This window comes from Gallus gallus, chromosome 7, assembly GCF_016699485.2.
Source record: "Gallus gallus isolate bGalGal1 chromosome 7, bGalGal1.mat.broiler.GRCg7b, whole genome shotgun sequence".
Classification (NCBI taxonomy): Eukaryota; Metazoa; Chordata; class Aves; order Galliformes; family Phasianidae; genus Gallus; species Gallus gallus.
In genome coordinates, this window is record NC_052538.1 from 21,653,456 (window position 1) to 21,673,561 (window position 20,106).

Here is a 20,106-nt window from a genome sequence, read left to right on the forward strand (position 1 = left end):
GGCGGGCGGGCGGCGCTGCGGCCCCGGCCTCTCGCGGGCCCTGCGCACGGCGCGCCGCGGCCCGCCGCCCCTTTGTGCCGCCCCCGCTTACAGGTAGGGCCGCGGGGCGGCGTCGCGGCCCCCCCCTCCCAACGGCGGTGCGGCCGGGCCCCCCCCGGGCGGCGGGGACGGCGGCGGGGCGGGGGGCGCGGGCCCCGCCGGGCGGGAGGGGGACGCTGGGGCGGGCTCCATGGCAACCGGATGTAAGCGGCGGCGCTCTAGCCGCGGTGGTGCGGCGCGTCTCTGTGGTAACGCGGAAGTGCGCCGGGCCGTGGAGCGGCTGCGAGCGCGGGTCGAGGTGAGCCGGGCAGGGCTGCGCTCCGCTCCGCTCCGCTCCGCTCCACTCCACTCTGCTCGGTGTCCCGCGTCGGCCTCCTCCGCGCGGATGGCGGCGGCGGCGGAGGCGGCGGCTGAGCCGCTGGTGAGCGGCCTGGCGCGGCTGCTGCAGGACACAGGTGAGCGGCGGCCGCTCGGAGGGTGGAGAGGCCTGGCCGGCGACCGCGCTCACGGGCATGCCCTGCCCTCCTTTCCCCGCAGGAGACCTGGTCCTGGACGGCTCCAGCACGCTGACGCTGCTCACCCCCACGCTGCAGCACCTGACGCGGGTCTTCGAGCAGCACCTGGGCTCCCGCAACCAGCACCGCGGCTTCGTGGCCCTGCCCTCGCACCCGGCCGAGACCACCGCCATCCTCCAGGCGCAGTTCCTCTTCGACATGCTGCAGAAAACGCACTCCCTCAAGGTCCGTACTGCCCGGGATGGGAGCGGCAGCAGAGGCGAAATGGGCTCGGAACGATAAGGGAACGGCATGCATAGGCTGCTCCTCGGTCCCACAGCTGTGCTAAGAGGTGCTGTGGCTGAGCCTGCAGGTCCGTGTGTTTCCCCGTGAGGCAGATGGGAGACAAAGGTCTGAGTGCTGCTGGGGGAGTTTCACAGCAACGTGCTGAGTTGGAGGTCAGAGTGGAGGCCCAGAGGCTGTGCAGAAATACAGCTTCTCCGACAGGGCAAGGAAGGGAAGGGCGCTCAGTCAGGAGGATGTTGTGGTCAGTACTTGTGTTAACCAATTATCAGGCCCCGGGCAGAGGGCAGGCTGCTCGCTGTAGCATCAGCTTGTTCAGATTCCTGTCCGTGGAAAGATAGAGAAGGAGATGGTTAAGTTCTCTGGACACAAAGCAGAGATGGCATCTGACACTAACTTTGTTAAAATTGGCCGTGGCCGCTTCCCACAGTGAGCGTCCCCTGCATGGTCCTGCTCAACGTGCTGCATGAGTGCTGGCAGCAGCGGGCGGTGATTCATTGCTGCCATGGCTGTAGCTGTGAAAGCCGTAGTGCTGAGGAGGCCCTGAGAGTCTGCTCTGCACCTGATGAGTCACTTCTGCGTGCACGTAGCTGGCAGAGATGGTCTCACCGGTTGTATGCTGGTGTCTGCAGTGGGAGCGTTAACTGCTTCATTGCTTCCTTTGTCTGAGAGGTTGTTTATGTGCTGTCCACAGAAAGAAAAGGAAAGGAGCTGAGACTGATAAGCTCCTTTGTGGTATATGAACGTGGGCTTAACTACCCTGTGGTGAAAGAGCCTGTGGCTGCACTACAGAATGTGAAGGAGGCATTTGCAGACACCTCAGTCTGATGTTAACAGGAGACCAATGTTATTTTCCATGTACCTGCTTGTGATTTGCCTTAATTGGCCCATTCTTGTGAAATGTACACACACGCCTCCCACCAGTGCTCTAGTTCCAGTCAGCTGATTGATAATCATAGCTCCAGCAGCTAGATTTGTTTTTATTTAGTTAATGCTGGTTGATGAGGATCCCATCTGTCAGACCTTCCTGCAGCTCTGAAGGTGGTGAAGCCACGTGAGCAAGGGAGAAAAAATGGAGCTGTATGGTCAGGCAGCCTTGTGCTACCTAGCCTGCATTTTTGTTGGGTCTTTATTGAACTGTGGGACCATGAGACACTGTAGATGCCAACATGGAGGACGCTAAATAATATTAAATAACAGAGCATGTTACTTAACACCTGAGCTGGAGAAGGGGCCCATTCACGGTATGTCAACAGTATTGCTTCACAAGTATTGCTTAATAAACTGAGGTTTATATGAGGCTTCTTTCCTGATTTTTTTCTAGCTCATTCATGTTCCAAACTGTGCTCTACAATCTACTGTGAAGATATTCCCTTTCAAGTCCCTCCGGCATCTGGAAGTAAGTACAGGAGGCAGAGCTGGCTTTCAGTCTTGCGGTATGGCTGCTCTTAGTTTTGTGGTTGCAGAATGCCTCTACTCCTAAAATCTGGGTTGGCTTTTGTGGCCTGCCTACAGGGCTACATCTAAACTGCAATGCTTGCTTAGGGGTGCAGCTTGGGTGTGAACAGTAGTTAGAGTGCTGGGGAGGGAGGCTCCAGCAGGAAAATGGGAGACTCCTTGTGCAGATGGGCCTGGAACAGCAGCTGCTCTCGCACTGTAATATTTTGATGTGTGTTGTCCTTACTTTCTCATCACTGCTGCAGTTGAGGTCTGTCCCTCCGCATTGCCTCCGGGGTCTGCGATTTGTCTATTCTCAGCTGGAATCTTTAACCTGCTCCAAATGCGTCAGTACACTGGAGGTGAGTGTCTCTGTGCGGCTCACAGGGAGCTACACAGGAGATCAAATAGGAAAATATGGGAGCAGTGTTAAGCACCATCTCAAGCCATCTCATATACATCTTTTTCTCCCTTACCCGTTCTGGTGTCCTACCCCACAAATAATGATGAAATATTCCCTGGTTAATTACATCTCTGCTCTGCAGTCTCCTTTTTAGCTCCTTGAGAATTTTTGGTTCTGGCCAATATTTGTACTGGCTAAGTCTGTCTCTGCCCATTTCTCCATTCAAAGTTCTGTAGCTGGTCAGGGTTTATTTAGTTGTACCTCAGCAATCTTAAATTAGAGCTGATTGTCAGAAGGAAGCTCTGTGCCCTTATCTGCACTCTTGCACTGCAGGTTTCTGAGACATAAAGACAAGCTCCAACCATGGAGAACTGAGTAGCGTGGGTCATATTAGCAGTGGGGCTGTGGGCTTCTGTGTGACTTGGAAGCAGCTGCCTGCTGGGGAGCAGTGGTTGCTGGCAGAGAGCCCTCTGAGGGATTCTTTTGCTTGTCAGAGCATGTGTGTCTGATTGCTGGGTCTGTCCTTGATGGAGGTCTGAAAAAGTGTTTTTATTAGGTTGAACCTGTGCTTAAGTTTTCAGAGTCTCTGAATTGTAACATGTTAGGTTAACTATTGCTGCCTGTGTGTGAGAAGCAAAGACATCTCCCCTTCTTTCTGAATATCTAACTGCAATTTCCACCACCTCCAAATACTTGGCAATGACTTATAAGTCACTAATCCATTCTGGGCAAGGCACGATCTGTAAGGCACAATTTGTCACCCTTGTTCTAGACTTGCTGTTCTTGGTACGTTCATCTGCTGTTACAGTAACAGCTAGTGCTAACCAAGGAATGGCTCCTCGCTTCCTCCTAGGAAATCATTTCAGCATGTGGTGGAGATCTGAGCTGTGCTCTCCCCTGGTTGGAACTGCAGACGGTCAACTTCAGCTATAACTCCATCACTGCCTTGGATGACTCACTGGTGAGTTGGGCATCCTCCCTGCATGCATGAGTGTAAGAGTGCCGATGATCACAGCCAGAAATTGACCACTCATTGCTGGTGCTGCTTTCTCTGGGTGGGAGGGTGTGAGTGGTGTTAATTTTGCTGGCCTCTCCCAGCAGGACAGCCTTTCCATGCTGCACTGGAGACATTTATAGGATCTGATCTAGTATCTTTTCATCCTCCAGCAATTACTGAATGCACTTAGAGTCTTGGATTTGAGTCACAACAAGGTCCAAGATTGTGAGCACTATTTAACGGTGAGTATCTGGGGTTGAGCACCAGAGTTCCCTTGTACAAAGAGAGCACTGCTGAGGTGCTGTGATCATTGACCTGATAGGACAATGTGAGCTTGCTGAGTGAAGTGTAAGACAGGAGGTGGAGACATGGTCCAACAGGCATGTGATGTAGAGGCAGTGCTTGCAGCCTTTAAACTGTTCCCCTGTACATACAGCCCATGCACCGCTGAGGCAGAGAAGGCAGCGTTCCTCGTGTGCTGATAGAAGGCTTTGCTGGATGGATTGCTGTGTTTATCACTTGGCCACAAGTCAGTGTGGCTGAAGCTTTGCTGTTATCTGTGCAGCGAGGCGTGGAGCTGTTGGGATTTGCTGTTTGGTTTGTCCAGGCAGCCAGAAGCATTTCTTTCTTGCTGTATGAAATCTCCTGTCAGTTACTTTAGAAAGATGGAAGTTTGTCACAGCAGCACGTGTCTATGGGAAAAGGCATTGAAGTCCAGGCTCTGCTGAGCTGGATATGCTGCTGTTCACAGAAGTTGTGAAATATCTTTTCAGTGAGTTGCTAAGGCTCACAGTATGTCATTTACCACTGTCTTTCCAAAGGTGGGAAGGGGCTTCTTTTGGTAGCAAGTTCAGTCCTTTGGCTGAGGCAAGATGTCCAGTTCCTTCCTGTGCTCCGCTGAAGTTGGTAGACAAGAGGAAAAGTCCTCCTAGCAAATTTTGTAAATCAGTTGGATTGTGCTGAGCACCCCTAGACAAACTACTCCAAATGTGAGCGCTGAAGTCTTGCTGTAGTCTGAGAAACTTGCTTTTTAAGTGGTTTTGGTGGGATGGAGAGAATGACAGGGACTAGTACCTTGTCTTGCATTCGGGACTGGGCTTTGAGCTAAGATCTCAGTGCTGCTTTTCTCTCCTAACAGACCCTTTCAGAACTTGAGTACCTCAATCTGGCTTATAACTTCCTGTCCAAAGTGCCAAACCTTGGCATCTTCAGCCAATCCAAGCTGCTGACTCTGATCTTGCGCAACAACGAACTTGACAGCATTAATGGTGAGCCTGCAGCTGAGAGGAATGTTTGGGTCTGAGATTTTTCTCTTTCTCAAGGAGGAACAGAACTTGAAATCTTGGGCACAGCTATTTTTGCACGTGTTCAATTTTGGGGAAGAGTGGCAAGGACTAGCTTTCTAAGTTGTATCTTCTCGTATGCTGATGGCTTCTCACTTTTTTGTAGGGGTTGAACAGCTGGTGAATCTTCAGCACCTGGATGTGGCCTATAACCTGCTGCTGGAACATGCCCAGTTGGCACCACTGTCCACTCTACACTATTTAAATAAAGTAAGTGTGAAGCCTGGTGGGTTGGTACATTGGTGATGTTGTGGTCAGGAGGGTGCAAGGTTAAGAAGAAAGTTGAGGAAAGTAAAGTCAACTCCTGAGCATTTGATTTTAATTAGGGAAGCTGATGAGGGAGCCTTAGAGAGACACTTGTGTTTCTGTTTGTTTTCTGTGACCCTGCTCAGGCTAGCCTTTTGCTGTATACTCATCCCCATCTCTTTGTTCTCCCTTTCCAAACACCGTCAAGCTCAGTAGGAATTCTCCCATAGTGCTTTTGCAGATTTGTAGTGTTTGAAGAAGTCTGAAGGTAGGTAACTGCAGGCACTATAGCACCTGTGAAGGAAAATTTGCCTTCAAAGGACTTCTCTCAGTATTTCTCAGAGTCAGTACTGAGAAGACCCCTGATGATTTAGGGGCTTGATAGGAAATATTTTAATTCAATTCTCTATTTGCTGAACAACTTTTAGGAAGCGTTGTAAAAGCTTAGATGTCTCCTGAATTGATCACCATTCCTCTGCAAAGATGCTTCCCAAGGCAGAAGGAAATCCTGAAGTCTCTAGGTAGATCAAATTGAGGCATAGAATGTTGCTTCTAGTAACTATTTCTCTGATTCCTTCGCCTAGCTGCATCTAGAGGGAAACCCATTATGGTTCCATCAAAACCACCGATCTGCAACCCTTGTACACGTATCTCCCAGGGCAGCCTCCTCCAATGTGAGTATTACTATGTGCCTCCTGCCCCAGTGCTGAAGGTATCCTGGGTATTCTGATGCTTAGGGACAAATCAGGAGAAATAATCTTGTAAACCTGAAAATTGAATCCAGTAGTTCTGGGGTAGGGAGGTTCAGGCAGAGTAACTTATCTTTAATTTTTCATGGAGTATACTGGCTGATCTCAGGTTTGTAAGACCTCAGATCTTAACGCTTCTTCCCTTTCTGCTTCATCAGTTTTGAGACAAGTTGGGTGTGCTTGAAGGAATCTGCTCTTCCGTGATTTCCTTTTGTTCTGTTGTACCATATTGCTGATTAGAGGGAGCTTAAAATCAAAGAATTACAGAATTGTAGGGGCTGGAAGGGACCTCTAGATATCATTGAATCCACCCCCCTGCAAAGCAGGCTCCCTACAGCGGGCAAAAAAAAGATGGGATGGAGACCAACTTTTTACACAGTCTCAATAGCAATAGGACAATGATAAATGGTTTTAAACTAGAGGAGGGGGAGTTTAGGTTAGACATTACTCAGAGGACGGTAAGGCACAGAACAGGCTGCACAGGGAAGCTGTGGGTGCCCCATCCCTGGAGGTGCTCAAGGCCAGGTTGGATGGAGCCCTGGGAAGCCTGAGCTGGTGGGAGGCAGCCCTGCCCAAGGCAGAGAGGTTTGAACTGTATGATCTTTAAGGTCCCTTTCAACCCAATGTATTCTATGATATCACTGTATATCATATCACGCTATAAATTCCAGAATTATTTTATTTGCTGTCTTCTAAAACTTCAGTCATTTGTTTGAGCCCCCTTCTCAAACTAGTGAGTGAGTAACAGCAAGTACTCACTGATCATGCTCAGCAGCTTCTAGAACAACAACAAAAAATGGTGCCTTAACCAAGAATCTCCCAAACGCAACTTGTTCATATGAAACTCAGTTGTATAAACAGGCATTCAGTGTCAGTTTCTACCTCGATGAAAATACTGCAATGCATTTGCATCAGTCTAATACATTTTCCAGTAACAGTGCTAACTGAAATCTTACCCTGCTGGATCTGCACTCAGCTCTTGGCTACTGCTGCAGAAAGTTGGGACTGAGGCTAAGGACTCTGTGCTGCCACTCCTGGCAGAATCCTGCCTCGTGCAGCCATGCTCCCTGCTGCCACATCAGAAAACCCATGTGCTGCCTCTAACCACGTTCCTGTCCACGAGGGCAGTTTTCTTACTCTAATCCTTAGTCTGAAGCACTGCCAGCCAATTGAGGGAAGGGGTAGTCCAGCTCTGCTCTGTGCCAATGTGGCCTCACCTCAAGTACTAGGTGCAGTTTGAGCACCACAGTGTAAGAAAGACTTAAGACTATCAGTGTCCAGAGGAGGGTGGTGAAGTGTCTAGGGGGCAAGATGTATGAGGCGTGGCTGAGGTCACTTGGTTTGTTCAGCCCAGAGAAAATGAGACTGAGGGGGAGGCCTCATGGTGATCTACAGCTTCCTTATGAGGGGAGCAGGGGGGCAAGTGCCGATCTCTCTTGTGACAGCAACAGGACCCAAAGGAACAGCATGGAGCTGCGTCAGGGGAGGGTCAGGTCCCTTCTGGCCTTACATACTGTTGAGTCCAGTAGCTGCAACTAAAGGCATGATGGATAGGCAGGAACAGGGCTGTTTCTGGTAGTCTTTGCAGTGTTGTGCCAAGGATCCCAACTCTGGATGGCCTGAAGGGAAATAGGAGTCAGTAAATGTTGTCCTGAGTATGTACCAGCCAAGTGGAACCTGACTGCACATGGGTCTCTAATTACAGTTCCTCTTGGATGGAGAGCCACTTTCTTCCTCGGACCTAATGGTAAGTACAATTGCTGTAAACTAATCTTGCTGGCTTTGGGAGTGGGAAGTGTGACAGGTTTCTGCATCCTCATGCATCCTGTAAAATTTATGTTAGCTGTCTTGATTGTTTTAAGTACATTCATTTTGACTCAGTTTTTAAGTAATTGCTGGGACTGGGCAGCATAACTTATTCTGTCCTACGTGCCCTTGCAGAACTTGGAGCCTTGCCTGTTTCCCTTTCAGGCACTATCTGACACTTGACACTTGAATTACATTTCAGCAAAACAAATGTTTCCCAGCATCTCATCTGCTGCTTTTAAAAGACACAGAGATTGGGTTAAATTGGAGCAGCCCTGTTAAACAGTTCAGTCAGTCGAACAGGAGCTGTTGTCACCATTTCTACTGAGATGGTAGAAGTTCAGGGTGAGGGGCATGGAAGTTGCTAACTTGAGTTGTGGCCTGGTTCCCTTGTCCTCTCTTCACACTCAGCAGACAGCTTTCTCTTCTTTTGGATTCAGCACCTTCCAAAATTAGTGCCAAGTGTGTCACAGTCCATCCACACTTCTACCTCAGAGAAGACCATACTGGACCGTAATGCATTGGACAGTTCCTGTGCTGCAGACTTCAGTGACAGCCAGTCCCCAGCTGAGAATGTGGCTGTGAGGCTCCCTCGAAAGAAAGGCAAGGTCTGGAACAGAGACAGCTTCTTAACCATGTAGCTGGTGTGTTGGGTGAGGGGGCTGCTGCTCCATGAAAACCTGATGCTGTGGGATGTGGTCTCGTACTGGCTGGGTGTGACTGAGCCTCTGCACTGCTCTACATTAGGAAGGGACTTGTCTTAAAGTCAGTCTTGACATACTGTAACAAATGCTTCACAGTATGCCTCTCTGCTGTAACAGCAGTGAGCCTTTTGGCTTGGCAGAGCCTGTGATCAGACACTGTTCTGGTGCCTCCCAACTATTCTTATCCTGTTTGTTCCAGGGAAAAGTCAAAGTGCGAAGAGCAAGCATTTCAGAGCCCAGTGACACAGAACATGAATCACAGGCTTTACCTTTCTCTGCTGGTAAGGCTTGTTCTTCTTCCTCAGTAATACAGCAGCTGAGCTGCCTGCAGTCAGATGAGTGCTTTGGCATGGTGACTACTGTCATGCTTCCCAAGTTTTCTTTCTACAGGTCTGGTTCTACAGCATCAGAAGGAGATGGAGCGCATGGACAGCTTCAGAGATCGCTTTGGTGTTGACTGGCTGCAGTACAAGAGACTGGAGGAGCATGACCAAGTACCTGTCATCTGCCGTAGCCGTTCCGCTGATGAGACCACAGGCAGGCCTGCAGAAGTGGATTTGCAGAGTGAGAGCTTTGACCCAAAACAAGTAAAACCCCAATTATCCCCAAAAGAATCCTCTCCTGCTTTCCACAATGCTGGGGCAGAAGAAGAACCTGAAGTACAGCCAGGTGAGCCTCCGGGAGGAGAACAGAGAGAAGAGGAGGCAGATGAGCTAATGTTGGGAGAGGAAGAAGATGAGAAGCCAGAAGGTAAATGGTTTTTTTTTCACTGTTGTATGTGAGGGCTTGGATGATGGTAGAATAGTTGGATCGAATGTGATATTTGTAGTCCTTTATCATACTATTCAGCATTGTGGTCCTTCTAGGGACATTGGACAAGCAGGCCTAAAGGCCTGCTTTGTGCACTGACTTGTGCTGTTGTCTTATTTGGCAGTGGACCTTTGCCAGCCAGTGCTTGTGAGCCAAATAGAAGGTGAAGGAGACCCAGAGTCAGACTGGATCTTCCTGCGGGTCACAGCTAGGCATGTGATTGAGGTGGAACTGAAAGCTGCCAGAGTCCTCCACAAGCTGGAGTTGAAATGCTTGCAGAAGATAGAGACCTCTGAGATGACCTGGAAGAGGATGGTGAGCTTTTCCTCTGTCTGAGCCCTTGGTATCTTACTCCCTGTATGGGTCAGCATTCTGGATTTTGACTTCTGTCAGAGCGCCCTGCAGGTGTTTTCCTAACACCTGCAAAGCCTGACTGAGAGTCTCTCTTACTCTATGCGTATGTATCTAACAGCATCAAAATTGCTTGAGTACCTGCAATAAAGCAACAGAAGCCAGCACCATCTCTATTGCAAAGCTGGAGTTGGTCCAGCTCCCAGATGCTATCGGGATCTTTCTGGGAGAATCAAGTCTGTGTATGGCATTGTTTGTGACATTTGTTACAAGCAGATGCAGTCTGAATGCTGGATGCCATGTCATCTTCCTGGAATTTGGGTTTTCTGTCTCCTGCAGGATCTGGAGCGAGTTTTCCCTGTCCTTACATTGCACTTCACCTACATTCGCAAGGACCGGCAGAAGCGCAAATATGTGGTGCTGGATGACTGTCCGGAGCAGTGTCTGCAGGTGGGGGTGGTCGGGGGGGGGACGGGGATGGGGAAGGGGGCAGTTCTTCTGGAAGGTGCTGGATTCTGCAAGAACAGACCCTGTGTTCTGTGAGCACACACACATCTGCTGTCCTGTGACTATCCAGGTGGACAGTGTCTCACTTGTAAGCTCAGGATTGATGCTGTTGCACAGATGACCTGTGGAGGGCCCTTTAAGCATGGCCACGAACAGCAGAGCTTCAGGAGCATAAATGTGCTCTCAAGGAAAAAGCCTTGTAGTTTTTTTCCATTGGGAATAGGTGTGCTGACTTCTAGTAGTCAAGTTAGTGATCCCTGCTTGTTGTGAACATGCAACATAATGTTTTCTGGATGCTAAATGATGGGCTAGCCTGTGCTCAGCCCTCTGTATGGTGGGAGTATCAGTGCTACAGCAACTCTGGTCTGTACCATAGCTGTAGTGACCCTGGACTCAAATCCAAGCATTTTTCTCCAAGTACTGTTGTTTAAGTACAGTTACATGAGCTGCCACAGAGAAGACACAAATAGGTAGGACCTTTAAGGCTACAGTTCCAAGAGGAGCCTGTAAGTATGTAGATATGAGGCAAAGACCTGCAAACAGGTTCTCTTGGTATTCAGCAGTGAAGCTCTGTGCCCTGAGCAAAGCTTACACAGACTGGCTGTTGTGCCTTATGTAGCTGGGATGTGGTCCTACTCCCCTTGCGCTCTGAAGTGATGTGATGAAGCCTGCTTTTATTAGGACAACTATAGCTGCCTGCTAACTCTTTCTTTCCCTTTGCTGCTACTTGTAGTGTGTGCTTGAAGTGTTGTCCCCAGTTGTGGAAGAGAATTGGCGAAATCAGGACCAGGAGAAGGAATCCCTGAGGCTCCAGTGTCTGAAATGCAAACATGAGTTTTTGCAGTCCCTGGCTCCCTGGCAGCAAGGTCCTTATCCTGCAGAGACTGGAGACACCAAAAATTTGGAGACACTAGTTGCCTTAAATCAAGGTAGGATGTAATATCCAGAAAAAAAGGATGCCTTGCAGTGCATAGCCAGACGACCAAAATGGCAGCCGTGGCGCAGAGCATAGAATGTGTAGAAGGGGGTTATACCTTGACTGTACTGGAATTGAAACCTGTTACAGGATGTACTCTCAGTTAGCCCACTTGGCCTAGGTAGAGAAGAGTTTGTCTTTTTCATTAGCAGGAATAAGCCACTCTTTTACTGTTAAGCAAACACTACCTCTATTGTGGGTGGCTCCTGGTCTGGGAGAACATTAGGGGGTGCTGGAAACTGGCAAATGGTCCACAAAAATCTCACATCTAAAAGAAGTCTTAAAGGTCATGTAGCGTCTTATCGTGTTGAAACCATGGCCAGTTCTATTACAAAAACTAATTTGTTCTAAAAGGCCTTTGATTATAGAGGCTTCCAGGGAGTCTGCTTCAGTATTTTTGATAAAGCTTTGGCTGTTGAACATCAGAAAAACAATCACAAGCCTCACCTAGGTCTTCCAGGCTGTGATCTTAAGCCCACTCTTGCTTCCTCTCTGGAGGGTGATTTATTCCTTTCTTTGGGCTGGAGAACTGTTCTCCCCTTAGACAGCTAGTCCTATCTTCTGTCCACTAGACTAAATAAGCTCAAATCCCTAGATAATTTACTTGTCAGTCATATCTTACACAATCCAGTTATTCTGGCTGATTTCCTCTGTGCTCTTCTTGACTTGTCCACATCCTTCTCTGGATGTCTGAAGCTAGATGTGGTATTTTAGCTGAGCTGATTACATTGCTAGTGCTGAATAAGCATCTTCTACTTGCTGAGTTTTTCAAAGCTCAGCTTGTACTTGAAATGTCAGAGTTGTGCCTTGCCTTAGCTCAGAAGATGCTGCTGGTATGAGGAAGTATCCTGGGATCAGGGAACTCTGCATTAAGGGCAGAAGTGCTGTCCTGGCTGCAGTGCTTTCTTCCATCCCAGGACGCTTTCCTCTTCACCCTAGGTTTGTCTTTCCCCATAGAGAGTTCCAGGATATGGCTGGGGGTGCGGTGTGGGTGAAGGTTAGCATCAGGAAGTAAGGTCAGAAGGGATGACAGCTGGAGAATGGACACAGCAGGCTTGTAGGTTGGCTGGCTGAAGATAAGGAGGTGACTAAGGAAAGTTGGATTGACTGATGGTAAGCTTGGGCTTCAAAGGCACTGTAAGCACTTGTGGATGTTAAGTGGAGGAAAGGGATCAGCCAAAATCCTGATACGGTTTCAGTTGCAGCTACAGAATACAGTGGTCACACTGGTTCTGAGTGTGGCTGTTTCAGGTGGTAGTTGGCACTCATCTGGAATTTCTCCTTGATTTGCAGTTGGGAGTTGTGTAGGATACGACTCAGAACAGAGCTGCTCAACAAACTGCTCAAGTCAGAGTATATCTGTCATCTGCTTTGAAAGGGATGGTTTGAGGTTTGCAGAGGGGAAAAAAGTAAAACCTTGTTGTAGCAGAGCTGTTGCATGTTTTTTCTTTATCCCTAATGAAATCTTCCATAGATGCTTCAGCAGCTGGTGAACCCATAGCCTGTCCCAGTTGTTCCAGTGACCACGTGGTAATCCTGCCTTCAGAAGTAAGCTCCAGCACGCCTGTGCCACCCAGCCACGATGGCACAAGTGAGGACCTGTCAGACTCTGCCCTGGAGGGAGGCAGCCAGCAGGAGGGCCCAGAGGAAGTGCCTGCTCTGCCCAGGGAGAGTGGGAAGTTCTACATCGGTGGGGAAGACAGCTTGGAGATGGATACCAGCAACAGCACCAGGACCCCAGAGCTGAGTGGCGAGCATGACAGCACTATCCAGTCCAGCTCCCACAGTACAGATGGAGGCTATGGGAAGAAGGAGCAGGGCATGAAGAGCCAGTACTTGTCCCTCAGCCACAGAGACACCAATGGGGGCAGCTTGATGGGGAGTAACCGTTACAGTGCTTCTCGTGGACCCACTTCTTCACAGCTCTCTATGACCTCTGACTCAGAGGAAACATGGAACCTCAGTCCCTGTGAGTATGTCAGAGCTGCACGAGGTTTAGGGGTGTTGTGAACTGTTTCTAGTGCTTGCAGGCTGTGCTTCCTGTTTAATGTGGAAAGAGATTATCAACCACAAGCCTCAGTGACTGATTCTTGTGGGCAGAGTGCTCACATCCCTCTCTGCTCAGTCATCATGCTTGAAGGAAGGGAAAACCGAGTCATTGCCTAATTGGTCACTAACATTGCTCAGACTTTGACTAATGGGATCTTTTTCTGGGAGCTGCACTACTCAGTTACCAATACACAGAGTTCTTGTAGCACTTGTGCGCTGCCAGCTGGACTGCTGCTTTTGGAGAAGCGTACACACAAAATTCTTCTGCTTCTAGTTTCTGGCCTAAGCAGAGTTGAGGCTAGCGTGTTTGCAGGAGGCTCTGTTTAGAGGTTTTACAGCCACTTGTGTTCTCCTCAGTGGTTTTGCTGAGCTCAGATGACAAAGCCTGTCCAAAAAAAAAAAAAAAGGAGACTGTGTGCGAGGGCTGCCATACAAAGCAGCAGCTACTGAGATGTTCATACATGCTTTATTTGAAGGGCCTTGCATTTCTGTTGTGACAGAGACTGCTTTTGCTCGGGCATCGATTCGTAGCTTACAGAGTAACTGAAGTTGGAGAGGACCAGTGGTAGTCAACTGGTCCAGTCTACCAAGTGACTCTATTGAAAGTGCACTCTAGGCAAGATCTAGAAACCCACTAGCTTCTCCATCTAGAAATCTCTACTGCCCTTTCAAGTCTGCTCTGCTTCTGAAGAGGACTCAGGATAGGACTAGTCTTTAGGATCACCATGTTCAGTCTTGTGCACTCAAAATGAGCATGAGAGGTAAAGCAGTCTCGTTTTAGGTCAAATCACAAGATCCTAATTCAAAACTGAGACCATGAAAACAGTTCTTCTGAGAAGTTGATTAGTGTAGTATTTCTGGTGGAGAATAGGCCCTACTGGGATGTGTGTTCTCTTGGACAGTATCACGGCTATTGTATATATGATTTGGACATACAATTGCATGGCAGACCTAAGTTAGGTTTTTGAGCAACTTTCTTTGTGTCTTCTGCTGTCCCTTTCAGCCTTACTGTAGTCTGAGTCAGAGTTAAAGAAGCTGACCAAGTGAAATGAGAAATGTCTTTTTGGCTTTGTGGGCAAGCTGTGAAATTGCTCTCCTGCCAAATCTGTCAGCAAAGCAGTGTTCCCCAGCTTCTGGTCAGCGGGAAGAGTCTTCATCTCACCCTTTGCTCTCCTCAGCTGCAAACAGCGCGCTGAACAAAAGGGACTTCCGTTCTGTGGATCATCGCCTGAAGCTGTACCTGGATATGGAGGTCTTTGAGGAGAATGATGAGGAGTTCCAGTGCTTCCTCAAGGTGAGCTCCAGCAGCTCCTCTCCTACAACCTGTGGGCAGCCCTGCTCTTAGGCTATCCTGGGTGCGCTGCAAGTGCTGCTCTGAGGTGGTGTTCTGGAGCTGAAGCATGCCTGGGTCAGCTCCTCTTTCCATGGGTGGACTGGCAAGGGGCAGGCCAGTACTATCAGCTGTCCTCTCTGTGTTCTAGGTAACCATGGTGAAGTTTGGCCGACAAGGAGAGTTCCTCTCAATTCTGGTTGCCTCTAACCTCAGGATCTATGTGCTGGAAGTTACTGGGGTTATCAGGTGAGGAGAATGGTGGTGAGTGACACCTCACAGCAAGGCTGTGAGTAGTGCCTGGGTAGTGCCTGCCTCCACCAGCCTTACCCGAGAGGTGTGGTGACATGCAAAGGCTCTTCTGGTAAAGCCCCCTGCTGCAATCTGTTGTGGGAGAGGAGACGGGGCAGCCTGCTGCTGCTGAGGGCTGTGCTCTGTGATTAGGGGACAACCTGCAGACTGGCTGAAGAAGGATGACTCTCACTACCTGTCTGATATTTCCCATCTGGAAGTGGGACTTTGCCACCAGAGCTTGCGAATGGAGTTTGAGAACCCAAAAGCCTCCTACAATCTGCTGATCCGGAGCCAAAGTTGCTGTGACCAGTTCCTGCAGACCCTGACATGTAAGAGTGGATCTGTAGCAGGGGGGTGGGAGAGGATCTGGAGGATTTTCTCCAGGAGAGCTATGAGGAGATCTGAAGTTGGATGTATGTTGGAAATTCACATCTTGGCAGCTCAGAAAAAAGTCTGTGGGAGAACCCCACTGGTATCATGAATTCCAGTGTCTCTGTATAGACTGAGCTGTTACATACTGCCCCTGGGCTTGCAATAAAAGATGTCTACCTTCTACCCATCTTTAGATCTCATGCAAGAGCTGCCTTCCAAGCACAGGAGTAAGGTGAAGGAAATCCCCGCTGTGGAAATGAATCCTCAACATTGGCTCTGGTAAGAGCAGCCTCTGAGAGGTTGGGGGTTTGGGTAGAAAAGGATGTCTGCTTGTCCAGCAGTGCCTGGGAAGCAGAGCACTCAAAGCAGGGCGGCAGAGGCACAGCAGGAGTGGCTTCCAGATCTGTGCGATAGGCTTATGGCCAATGGCTCAGGTGCCTGCTGCACAGGGGTGAGCAGGCAAAGGGGTTTCACTGGAGTTGCTGAGTGAGGCAGTGCCCCTTTGAGAGTTCTACTGTTGTATCTCTTCCAGGCCTCTGCTGGACTCCAAGAACACTGATTCTGCAGCTGCAGGTGGCACTTGTTTCTTCTACCTGCTGGCCTACCTGATTCAAGGTACAGGAGATCTCAGTGGCTAGAGCTACCACACCTTGTGTTTTCTTCTTAGGTGCTTGTGGTTTTGGTATTCAGCACATGGGAATGCAGCTGAGCCATGGCTTCAACAGCAAGATGTGGCAGGGGCATGGGTGAGAGCCTTTTAGTGCTGAGATACAGGACAGTAGTATGCTTCTTCCTATATATCCACTGAATCTCCTAGCCCTTTTCTACACAGAAGTCCAGACTCTACGGAGCATTTTGTCCCACACACCAGATTTGGTGAAAACTTAGAATGGCTTCTGAGAAGCTGGTGGTGATCCAAGGGTTGTATTACTGCCATGAGCTCAGGGGTCACACACAGCTGGTAATGTGTGAGGAGCTGAAAGGCTCTTCAGTTTGTAAGGAAGAAGCAGGTGTCTAATCTCCTACACAACAGAGTAAGAGGAGCCTGCTGGAGTCCACCAGTCCTATGCCAGATCTTGCTGATGTCCACACGAGCTAAACTTGGCATTTGAGTATTGCTTGAACAATTCCAGTGGCCTCTTATCTTAGGACCCTGTTTTTCTCACTGCTCTTACAGCCTCTTTTGCCGTTGGCCACCAGGAAGGTATAAGAGAAAGAGAATTAGAAGGAATCTGTGGGAAGTATGTTTCTGAGTCTCAATCTAAGCTGAATAAATAGCCTGTGGGAAGAAGATTCTAAAAGTACACTTTTATTACTCAACAGTTTTTTTTTTTCCTTTTTTAGAGTACAGTGCCCCAAAGTGGACACAGTTCAAGCTGAGGCCTTGCTGCCAAATAGACAGGACTAATTGAACAGCCCATCTCTGATTCTCCTACTAATTCCCAAGAGTGAAATGTGACAAGAAAAGCAACATGCTGCTGTAGCAGTTTGTGATTCCCTGTAACCTCAGCCAGTTCCGTGCATCTGACTTATTCCAAAATTCTAGTGATTTTCATTTGCATCCACTGGAAGCAACTGGGTGATATTTATACTCCCTCCAAAACTGTCCTGATTTCTGCTGTATTTATGACATGTCCCACCTTTGTATTTAACTTTATTTACACCGTGTTCCATCCATCAGCTCTACAGGAAGGCAAATTCAGGCCAAAAAAAGGTGGCCTTTTAGCTGGAGCTGCTGACTTTTAAATAAGGAATAGCAGGTTGTTGAAGAGGTCAGAGTACTGAAGTTCCTTTTCCTGCCTCACATGAGGATACTGGCTGGACAAGGCTAGCTGGGTGTCAGTCTTTTGTGTGCATGCTCTAACAATGAGCTTGGTCAAACCCAGGTACATTTATCTACCCTTCTTTAGTCTGGAAGCTGGATACTGCTGTTCACCCAGTTACTGTTGCTGGAAAGGATTTCCCTAGGGAAGGAGTGGAAAGCAAAGCTGGTTCTGTGGTGACTCAGGCTCCGAGCAAAGCCTCTCATTCCCTCGTATCCTTTTAGGGGCATCTGCTTCCCCTGTGACCCTGCTGAGCACACGAAGCATGCTGTTTCTGCTGGAAGAAAATCACCAGTGGCAGGTGCAACCCCCCTTGGATGCAGACCATGGGGCAGAGATGCCTTCCAGGAGCAACATCCAGTTGAAGGAGAAGCAGCCGATCACCAGTATTAGCAGTGTCATAACCTATCGCCTCTGTCCTTGCGACATCAAGTTGATGCTTTATGATGAGGTAACCAAGGGGAGGTCATGGGGCACACAAGATGCTAGGGGCTGGATTGTGCTCAAATCCTGTTACTGCCAAGAGCGTTTTGGGGCTGTCATCTCCCATCCCAGGGCCTTGCACCACAGAGGAGAGGGGATGCAGCAATATGCCGCTATACAAAAGTCATGCGGGGACACTTTCATGGCTGCCAGCAGAGCAGGAGAAGGATATCACTTGGAAACTGGGAGGAGCTGGCAGCCGTGCTGTAGAGTAGCAGCTCAGGGCTGGCAGGTGCCTTTGAGGTGGGGCCCCCCCTGCTCATCCACCTCTATCTCTTTTGTCCCTTACAGGTGCTGAAGGTGGAGAGCACTTGGCACATCCGCACAGAGTGCCCCGAGCTCCTGGTAGAGCTGGTGGAGTGGATCCGCAGGCCCTGGGAGGAGATGTTCTCTATTGAGCTACGGAGAGCTGTGTATGAGGGACTGGAGTGAGCTTGCCAGCTGTGGGCAGGCAGGACCTGGAGTCACGAGTGCTGCTGTGCTGGCAGTGGTGCACAAACGTGTCCCCTCCCACCTGATCTTGCTGTCCTGTGGCCTTTGCTTTCTACTCTAGTCTTGCCCCTGACCCTTTCTGGTGAGGAGGAGGGGAGCACACAATGGTCCAGACTTTGCACAGTCACTCACCTGCACTGGGCTGGCCGTGGAAGGAGGCGGTTGGAGATGTTCCTTGTAATGCTGTGTAAGCTACACAGAATTTTAACTTGGTGGTGTTTGCTAGTCTCCTTCGGGATAGTACGAAGTGTTACTGAAGAGGGGAGCTGAGCCAGAGAGTGTTCAATGGGCTGCGGTGTGTCTCAGGCAAATCAGCAGGCCGGAGGCAGTTGGATGCTGTGGTCTTTCTAGCAGATGTATTTGCTGCCTTCCTAGCTGTCTCAGAACAGCTGCCAGTGTCTGCTGATGATTCTTTCTTTTCTTTTTCTTTCTCCCTCTTCTTTTATCCACAGCTTCCCAAAAGCTCCCTGCTTCAAACAGGAGCTTGACTGCACAAAGGGATAAGGCATATGTTGTACTCTTAACCCCACAGAGAGCCCTTACCTGCCTGCCTGGCAGGGCATGGCTCAGTCTGCTGCTGTAGTCCTTCACTGTCACTGGGGAGGGAGGGGAGCTGGGAGGCTCTGCCCACAGAAGTGTGTTGCTCATTACTTAGGGGGTCAGGACCCTCACAGACACTGGCACGTAAAAGCGAGGCTTAGGCTTTTCTGAGCAGTCCAAAAGTAAGAGTCTATTTTAACATGAGTTTTACTATTTTCTATTGTAATAAAAAAGCTTATATTTATTGAATTGCCATATTTTCCTTGCCTCATCCTCTTGCATTGCTGTGATGTCCTAGTAAGGTCTTGCACACCAGCTCTGTCGGTTTCCAGGAGCCAGTTCTGGGGCTGGCAGGGGAACAAGGCCACAACCAACCCAGCTATACCATCCTCAGAGCCTCAGGAGAGTAGGAGGTTCAACTTGGTAGTAGTGTAAAGGCCACCTCACAGCACGCTGTTGGGCGCTTCCTTGGAATCTATCTTTAGACTTCCTCCTGTCACTCTGAGAAGCAGTTTCAATTGCTGAAGGCCCACGGTGGCCAATATTTCTATCTAGCCTTCTATAGACTGGATTGACAAGATCTATAGCGTCTTGAGGCAGATGTCACAATGCATTCCGCTTTGTCCCCTCTTCCTAAATGGGCATATGGCTGCTGCTCTCCGTTCCTTTGCAGTGATCTCAGACTGCGAATGGGAGTGAGCTCAGTGGAAGCACTGCCAGCACACAGCGCTGTGTCTGGGGGAAGGAGTCTCAGAGAGCAGCACCAAGTAATGACCAGTAAGGCTTTTCTGTCTCCGTCTTGCCATTTAAGGTGCTTGTGTTAAGTATTATCTTTCCCATCCATGACTGTGTTTAACATAAAGCGCAAGAGTCAAAACTGGAGTTACCAGAGCAGCCTTTGTCTCATCTGTGCACGCCGATCCCCGGACACGGCTCCATCCCAGCTGGTGTTTTCCTCCCTAATCAAGCTGCCCCCTCTGCTCTGCTGCACCTGGCTATGTGTCGAGGTGCCTGACAAAGCGTGGATTGCCAGAACTAAAGGTTTCAGCTGTTCGCCTGCCCGTGTCTTTCTCAGGATATGATACTTATTTTTACCACTCATCCTTGCTCCCACTCCTAGCCTTTTCCCTGCAGGTCCATCCCCTTGGCTCAGCACCAGCACGTTGGTTCTCACCCACTCCCTGGCTACTGCCAGAGGAAGCTCACAGGTGCTGCTGTAACCCCTCTGCTGCCTCTCCATCAAGCACTTGCTTTGTTATCCCTTAATCTGAGAACAAGCAGGGCATACCCCCACTCCCTTTGTAGTTGCTCTCTGACCTTGAACGCTGCTGTGGAGCTGCTCGTGCTGGAACCAGCGATGGGGTAACAGGTCTCACTCCTCTGTCTCTCCTCTCCAGCAGCCGGGCTGGGAGCAGACAGAGCCTGGGGGCTGCTTGTCAGCTATCTACGTGGGGGAGCCCTACTTCCAATGGAGCTACGGGAGCGGAGGGCCTGGGTGTTTGCCTCCAGCAGAACTGCCGCCCTTTGCACTCCTCCTCCTCCGCTGGAGCGTGCCTCT

General features: G+C 49.6%; 1 protein-coding gene across 2 annotated transcripts; it reads left to right on the forward strand.

Moving 5' to 3' along the window:
• The first annotated feature begins 284 nt into the window (after window positions 1–284).
• STK11IP (serine/threonine kinase 11 interacting protein) lies at window positions 285–18,797 on the forward strand. Of its 2 annotated transcripts, none has more exons than NR_171281.2 (24): window positions 285–494; window positions 577–779; window positions 2,161–2,235; window positions 2,540–2,635; window positions 3,530–3,637; window positions 3,844–3,915; window positions 4,812–4,941; window positions 5,123–5,226; window positions 5,847–5,936; window positions 7,717–7,758; window positions 8,258–8,425; window positions 8,721–8,802; window positions 8,912–9,271; window positions 9,456–9,646; window positions 10,022–10,132; window positions 10,923–11,118; window positions 12,640–13,134; window positions 14,393–14,508; window positions 14,696–14,793; window positions 14,989–15,167; window positions 15,405–15,489; window positions 15,743–15,825; window positions 16,555–17,484; window positions 17,808–18,797. NR_171281.2 is itself a non-coding variant. In NM_001389327.2 (24 exons), the coding sequence occupies exons 1-24, from the start codon at window positions 425–427 to the stop codon at window positions 17,946–17,948; spliced, it is 3,522 nt and encodes a 1,173-aa protein (NP_001376256.2). In that variant the 5' UTR covers window positions 285–424; the 3' UTR covers window positions 17,949–18,797. The 2 variants fall into 2 exon arrangements, 1 of the variants encoding a protein (NP_001376256.2); NM_001389327.2 differs by having other exon boundaries at window positions 17,258–17,484.
• The last annotated feature ends 1,309 nt before the right edge of the window (window positions 18,798–20,106 follow it).

Bases quoted from the DNA above. Each gene is read 5' to 3' on its own strand.
- STK11IP (NM_001389327.2), top strand. From the start codon at position 425: ATGGCGGCGGCGGCGGAGGCGGCGGCTGAGCCGCTGGTGAGCGGCCTG. The intron at 3,916-4,811 runs GTGAGTATCTGG...CTCTCCTAACAG, and splicing joins ATTGTGAGCACTATTTAACG to ACCCTTTCAGAACTTGAGTA. The intron at 7,759-8,257 runs GTAAGTACAATT...TTTTGGATTCAG, and splicing joins TTTCTTCCTCGGACCTAATG to CACCTTCCAAAATTAGTGCC.